Below are 7,500 nucleotides of genomic sequence, written 5' to 3'. Positions count from 1 at the left end.
GGTTTATTTGAATTGGACAATTTTATTATTGACAAAATTGCGTGTGATAATATGTAACATGGGACCTTTCCGAATATCCTCTGTCTTCTTATGTATATTTTGTTTCTTTCTGTATTACTTTTTTGTACCTTTGAAAATGCCTTAATAAACGAAAACTTTCGGTTTTTTTTTTTTGTTTTTCCCGGTGGTTTCTGCAAATATAAATATATACATACATACATATATATATTTATATATATATACATATACATATATATATATAAAAAAAAAATGTTGGTAGGAGGCCATGTTGTATACATGATTTCAAGAAGTCTACAGCGACAATGGCGTTGTTGAGCTTATATTGAAGCTTTAATTTGTCTCGTGCAACAAGTTTCTGTGCTGGTTCCAAATAGCTGAGAAGGTGTCCAAAAGACATTTGGTGCGGTTTTCTCTTTTTTTTTTTTTTTTTTTGACACCTTCTCAGCTATTTGGAACCAGCACAGAAACTTGTTGCACGAGACAAATTAAAGCTTCAATATAAGCTCAACAACGCCATTGTCGCTGTAGACTTCTTGAAATCATATATATATATATATATATATATATATATATATATATATATATATATATAAATATACATATATGTATATGTACATATTGCAGAAACCACAGGGAAAATAAAGTCGAAATACTAGACGTTTTCGTCCATTACGACTTTATTTTCCTTGTGGTTTCTGCAATATCATATATTCACGCGTTATTGTGATTATTTTTGGAATATATATATATATATATATATATATATATATATATATATATATATACACACATATATATATTTATATATATATGTATATATATGCAAAGAAATCACAAAACACACGTGATAAAATATTTTTGCAGAAACCACCGAGAAATTGAAAAACACACTCTCCGAGTATCCTTGTCTTCTTATGTATTTATTGTTTCTTTCTGTATTGCTTTTTTGTACCTTTGAAAATGTCTAAATAGACGAAAACGTTTGGTATCTATTTTTTTCAATTTCCCGGTGGTTTCTGCAAAAATATGTATATATGTATATGTATAAATACAAATATGTATATTAATATGTATATACAAATATATATGTATGTATATATATATATATACATACATATATATATATATATATATATATATATATACATACATACACACACATATATATATATATGTTTATATATATATATATGTATATATATATGTATATTTATTTATTTATATATACATGTGTGTGTGTATGTATATATACATATACATACACTATATATGTATATATACACATAGTTGATAGAATTGAATAGGCACAAAGAAAAATGTATTTCTGCTCTTATTTGAAGCTTAATGTTATTCAAATTTACCTAATATGTTATATTTACCTAGATTTATGTTTCAGATTACATAGAAGATTAGTCAAGCATGCCACAAACCAAAGGAGCAGTAGACATATCTGAATTTTAGCGAGGTCGTATTGTGGGTCAACATGAAGGTGGACTTAGTCAACGCAAAATATATGAAAATCTGGCAATACCCCTTTCTACTGTTAACAGAGTGATCGTACAATTCACCAGATAGAGCAAGAAGGGCACAAAACCTCATTCAGGTCGTCCCGGGCCCTCAGAAAGAACCTTGCGTCTTGTCAAAGGAAATGTCGAAGAGGATCCACGTTGCAAGGCCTCTGACATAGCAGCACAAGCTGATGCCAGTCCAAGCTGTCAGGTATCTCCATAAGCTTGGTTACTATGGCAGAGCTGCAAGATGGAACCCACTCCTTCGTCCAGCCAATATCAAGCGTAGAAATAATTTGGCTGTTGAAAAGGTGGAGAGACCTGTGGCCTTTTGGAGCACTGTCATTTTCTCTGATGAGTCACAATTCGCATTATTTTCTGACAGTGGAAGAGTGTGGGTCTGGAGACTCTGTAGTTAAGAATTTGACCTCAAAAGACTGCAGCCAACAGTGAAACCTGGGGCATTTCAATAATGGTGTGGGGTGCAATTTGGAGTGATGGTCGATCAGAGCTTGTGGAGTGTCAATTCAGGCAAATATGTTTCTATATTAAAGGAATGACTCATTCTAATATTCTCCAGTGGTAGAATGAGTAAAAAAAATGTCTTCTTATTATGGAAGATGGAGCTCCTTGTCACACTACTCAAGCAGCACAAAACTGGTTGAGCCAAAATGGGATGAGGAAACTTTCATGGCCAAGTCAGTCCCCGGATATGGACCCTATTGAACACCTCTGGGGCATATTAGACAGACAATTTTACAGAAAGAACAGGAAGCCATGTTTAAATCCCGAACTCTTTGGATTGCTACGGGAAACATGGCAAAAAGTCCCTCAAGATGATATTCGTGAACTAATCACTTGCATGCCTAGATGGGTCATTGCATTGAAAAAAGCAAAGGGGGATGTCAGCCAAGTATTAGTTATTCTAATTGTAACCATTTATCACTTTAATTGTATCAATTGATTGTTTAATGAATTAAACGATTTCGCTTTGTGTCTATTCAATTCTGTCATGTCTGTGTACATATACATAAATATATGTACATGTACTCTCATATCTTATTGTGTGGTATGTTAGGTTTTTGTTGGTTTTATGATTTTTTTAGTAATGAATTCTTTCTCAGTGTCATTTGAAATATAGTCATTACTTGTAATGTTGATTTCTGAAGCAGTCATATAGTTAACATTTTCTTACCTTGTTCCTATTTTGAGCAGATTTTGTTATTATGAAAATATTTCATGGCACCATCTCTTTCTCTTTTTACATTCATAATATACTAGAATAACCGCTAGTCGTGCTGTGCAAGTATTTTTACTGACCATTGAATTTTTTTTATAATTTTCTTTATTTTTACTTACCTGAGCAGACACATGGCCTTTCTTGAGTCGTGGTAAGTCAGTGTGTGAGAAAATGGATTTCCGCCATGGTTTTTCATTCCTAAGGTCATCAGACAGGTTGAAGGAATGGAGTTTGTTGTGAAGGAACTTTCGAACATTCCAAGGAAGATCGTTATGTCTGGAAATTAAAAAAATACATTCCTTTAGGAATTACTATGTTACAGATGTTAGTGAGTTTTTTTTTTTTTTTTTAAGCTACAAACACAACAATACGAGAAAATACTCACACATTCATAAAGTTAACCCAAAATACCGCATGCCCAGGGCTGAAATAATTTCAGTTTCGCTGCGCTTCGAGTCGTTACTCCAACTCTCGTGGGCGGGGAGTTGGGTGTGTGTGTGTGTACGTGTAAGGTCACAGCATTACCCATAGATCGGTCATACGAGCTCTGAGCTCTCTTCCGGGAGGGAAATAGCTGTTGGTCACGAGTCCAGTACGTGATCCAAAGACCAAGGTGAACACACACACACACACACAAACACACAGACACACACAAATTGTACATACACATTGCCGATAACAGACATGATTGTACGAGAAAAATGTGAAAGGCAGAGTTATTCAATCACCAGAACGGTTGGGAATTTTGACAGACAACCAATTTCGAATTCTGAAATTGAAGATCATGTCTCAAATCTAGTAATATTTTACTCAAGGGCAACAAATATACTACAAAACAAAAATGGATGATTGGACTGAATATACTAATATCTAGATCTTTTGGCAAGGTTCCACACAAAATTACCATTGTGTAAATCTGAACACAGTGGAGGACTCAAAAGAGACCTGGAACGAATGAAAGACTTCATGAAACAGTAGAAAGGGATAGAAGGGTGGGGCCGAGTCTTTAGCTGGGTCTCACAAGGATCATTCCTGATACTTAAAAATGTCTCGACTTATGTAAATTATATGAGACAAGGAATAAGAAGCTATAGTAATTAATTTCCTGACAAAGCAAAGATCACAAAGGAAAGAATTGAGCAAAAATTATTTAGGGATGAGAGTTGTAATGAGACTGATATCATTAATGGATAAGATATTGGTTTTTGTATACTTTGAGGGTTAATCATGATCAGTATAACATGCCTGATGTACTGAAAAATTAAACGAGATATCTGATGAAGCAGAAATATTAAAAAATTTTGTCCGGGTGCAAAACACAACAAAAGATGGATATGGTAAGTCCCAAGTCACTATCCATTAATGAAAAAAGTAAATAATTAACAAAGATATGTATAATAACAGTATGCTAAGCAAAGTGCAGGAGAGATAAATCTGGTTCATATATACATACATACATACATATACCAAGGCTTTTTCCCCCTTACAAGGGAGGTAGCCAAAAAGGGAAAGGCATAGAATTATTTCCACCCATTCCATCCCTGAATACACTCCACACCCCTCCACCCACCCTCTTATCTGAGCACCTCCTGGAGAAGGCAATCTGGTTCATATCTAATGAAAAAAAGCCAGAAGACCTGAATGACTGTTCAAGGAATAGATATAACAAATCTTAAAAGAAAAAAAAATCAATGAAGAGAAATGGAAAAAAGTAAAAAAAAAAAAAAAAAAAAAAAAAAAAAGGGGGAAGTACAGTAAAATCCTTGACAAGAAAAGAAATATTTCGTCAGGTAGGTTTTTGACAAGAAGCAATGTACCACTGGAGTAGTTTTAATTCAAAAATGTTGGTCCATGGGTAGAAAAAAAAACATTAACTCTACAATGTTTAGAAAATTACATTCATAATTCTAGGTGATGACGTGAATATGGATGATAATGTTAAAGATGTATATAGGTTAGGACGGTACGTTAGAAATAGAATATGTCTTTTAATAATCATATTTAAGAAACAAATCACGGCAAATTAGGCAATCAAGAAGTCTTGGAATCGAACAAATTAAGACAGATTTAAGAATATTTGTGACGAAAAGGAATCTACTGAAGAAGGAATATGGAGATTAAAAAAAAGTCAAACTTTAGAGACTGAAAAAAAACAGAAAACTTTTTTCGTGTTTCATAATAGAGATAGATTGGAATCGCAGAAACAGACACATTAGAAAGAGAAAAGGGAAGATAATTGTTTTATATGCAAGTGTGAATGGTTCGCTTTCAACAAAGTCAGATTTCAATGAATACGAACAAACCATATAATCTGTGCGTGGTTAACTCTAAGCTTTCAGGCAATTTAGGCCTATAATTGGGAAACCCTAAATACACCGTCTGAAGACGAGGTACCCAAAACAAGATGGGAAGCAGAATGATTCTATATGCATAGAGTGACATCAAAGTTAATCAAGTAATATTGAGTGAAGAAAATGTTGAGGCAATAAATATGAAAACTGAAATCAAAAAGTCAGGGTAAAACTTCATGGTAACATATATATACCATTCTGAGTGAGTGTGTGGAATGATGAAAACTAGAAAGTTTTGTTGTTCGAGGCTTTCTTCCTTTGAAGAATATGATTGAATAGTGAATTTCATTGGAAGGAGATTGATTGGTATGAGTAGGAGGCAGGAGGTCATGAAAATAACTCATGTTAAACTGCTACATATTGCAATGGAATACACAATGAGCCAAAATAATAACGACTTTAAAATTTTGAAACAAGAACTTGACAATTTTTTTTACACAGGATCAATTTTGGAAAACGAATTTTAATGTCAAAGTATGCAAAGAAATGGAAATGGGCAAAAGTCATAAAAAAATCAATGAAATATTCAGTAGGAAGAAAAAAGTTTTAAAAAAGCAAAATGAGACAAAGATCTTGGAGTGTTGACCACAGACAAGGATATTAGCAACATTGCTGGACAAAACACAAAGGTGGTTGATGAACAAAGTAGTTTCCATTATGTTAACGAATTTGCAGGTATTACGAAGATGATGGAAAGAGTGGAAGAGTGTAGGCCATTACAAGATAATCAAGACAGGATATATGTCAGGAACCAAGAGTGTAAATAGAAACTTAATTCCAAGAAGTATATTGCATTGGAAATTAAAAATAACTCAAAAGACCACCATCAAGTGATTCAATGGTAAAAGAAGTAATTACAAAGGCAAACAAAGAGAAGGATGAAATTGTTTATAAGCATAACGCCTTGCCAGGCAAACATATCAGGAAAATTGTGGGAGAAACATACAGATTACTTAAGAATAAAAGAGTAGCGTTCCACTAGAGATGAAAAGCTGAACATAAATACTGGGCCGAATTTATCATATATATGAAAATGCAAAAGAGAAAATTATTAGCAAGCTCGAGAAAATAAAAAAGTACACAAATAAGTCCCCAGCCTTTATGACAGGCCTGACGTAGAGACACCTGGATCACGGAGATTGTCATCGTTAAAGAAACGAAGAGGAAAGGGTGACTTAATTGTAGTTTTCAGGTTTATGACGGGAGTGGAGAAAATTGACAGAGAAGATCTTTTGGTTCGAGATGACAGGACATCGCAAGGTCATGGAGCAAAACTGAGAGACAGAAACAGACATACAGAGAGAGAGAAAAAGGGAGACAGAAGGAGAAGAGAGAGAGAGACAGATAGATAGATAGATAGATAGATAGATAGATAGATAGATAGAGAGAGAGAGAGAGAGAGAGAGAGAGAAAGAGAGAGAGAGAGAGACAGAGAGAGAGAGGAGAGAGACACAGACAGACAGATAGATAGAGAGAGAGACAGTGAGTGATAGAGAGACAGAAAAATACAGACAGATAAACAGACAGACAGATAAATAGACAAAAGGGCAGACAAATAGGTAGGCTAAATAACAGAGAGACAGTCAGAGCGAAGAATGAGAAATAAATAAGGATGACAGACAAAAAAAGAAAAAAGTAAAGAAGAGGGAAGGCGAGGAAAAAAAAAAGGACTAAAAGAAAATTGTGGTAAAGAGAAATGAACGAAAAAAGAAAAGATAAGCTGAGAACAGATGATAAGAAGAAAGAAAATGAGTGAGAAAAAAAAAATAAAAGAATTATATAAGACATGAACGACAGAGAAGCTTGTTGGCTGATCGGGTTAGGGCGTCGTTACTTGCGACGAAGGTCGAGGTGAAGGCGGTTCGAATCCTGCCACCGGCGAAGTTGAACCAAGGGCATGGTTAATTAAATTTCACGATACAAAGTTCTCTGTGAGGGGCACCGTCCTAGCCTCCCGATAGGGGGAATGTGTAACGTTAAACCATATCATCATCATCATTATCATGAACGACAGAGGGAAGAACCAAACTAAAGAAAGACAGTAACAATTAGAAAAAGGAAATATAAACAAAGAAAGAAAAAATTAGCATAAAAGAGAAAAAATACAAATTTGGAAATAAAGGAATAAACAAAATAATAGTGTGAAGATAGTTCTCCCAAGTGTGATAATAGTGTTGTAATACACTTCTGCATCAATGAAATTTTGTTTGAACATCTTTTTCTTCTCCATAGTTGAAAAGAGTGATGAAAATATCGTGCGAAATATACTCAAAACATTAAAAACTAGCTTTTTTGAAAATTAACTTTGATGTACAATTTCGTCATTACTGAAGTAAAATAACTTTATTAGCAATCTTTTCCATCACCTCTTAAGACCCTT

The 7,500-nt window shown here is 33.9% G+C and overlaps 1 protein-coding gene across 6 annotated transcripts in view; it reads right to left on the bottom strand.

The window, feature by feature from the left end:
- The window catches only part of LOC143018056 (dipeptidase 1-like), a 1,041,568-nt gene that overhangs the window by 583,952 nt on the left and 450,116 nt on the right, over positions 1-7,500 (bottom strand). For all 6 annotated transcript variants that reach the window (XM_076173110.1, XM_076173112.1, XM_076173111.1 and 3 more), the window contains one exon: positions 2,889-3,045. In XM_076173110.1, the coding sequence (XP_076029225.1) occupies positions 2,889-3,045 (157 nt within the window). The remainder of the gene's footprint in view (positions 1-2,888; positions 3,046-7,500) is intronic.

This window comes from Oratosquilla oratoria, chromosome 34 (genome assembly GCF_046742065.1).
Source record: "Oratosquilla oratoria isolate Oo_2021 chromosome 34, ASM4674206v1, whole genome shotgun sequence".
Taxonomy (NCBI): domain Eukaryota; kingdom Metazoa; phylum Arthropoda; class Malacostraca; order Stomatopoda; family Squillidae; genus Oratosquilla; species Oratosquilla oratoria.
This window is presented reverse-complemented; position numbering and strand designations above follow the sequence as displayed.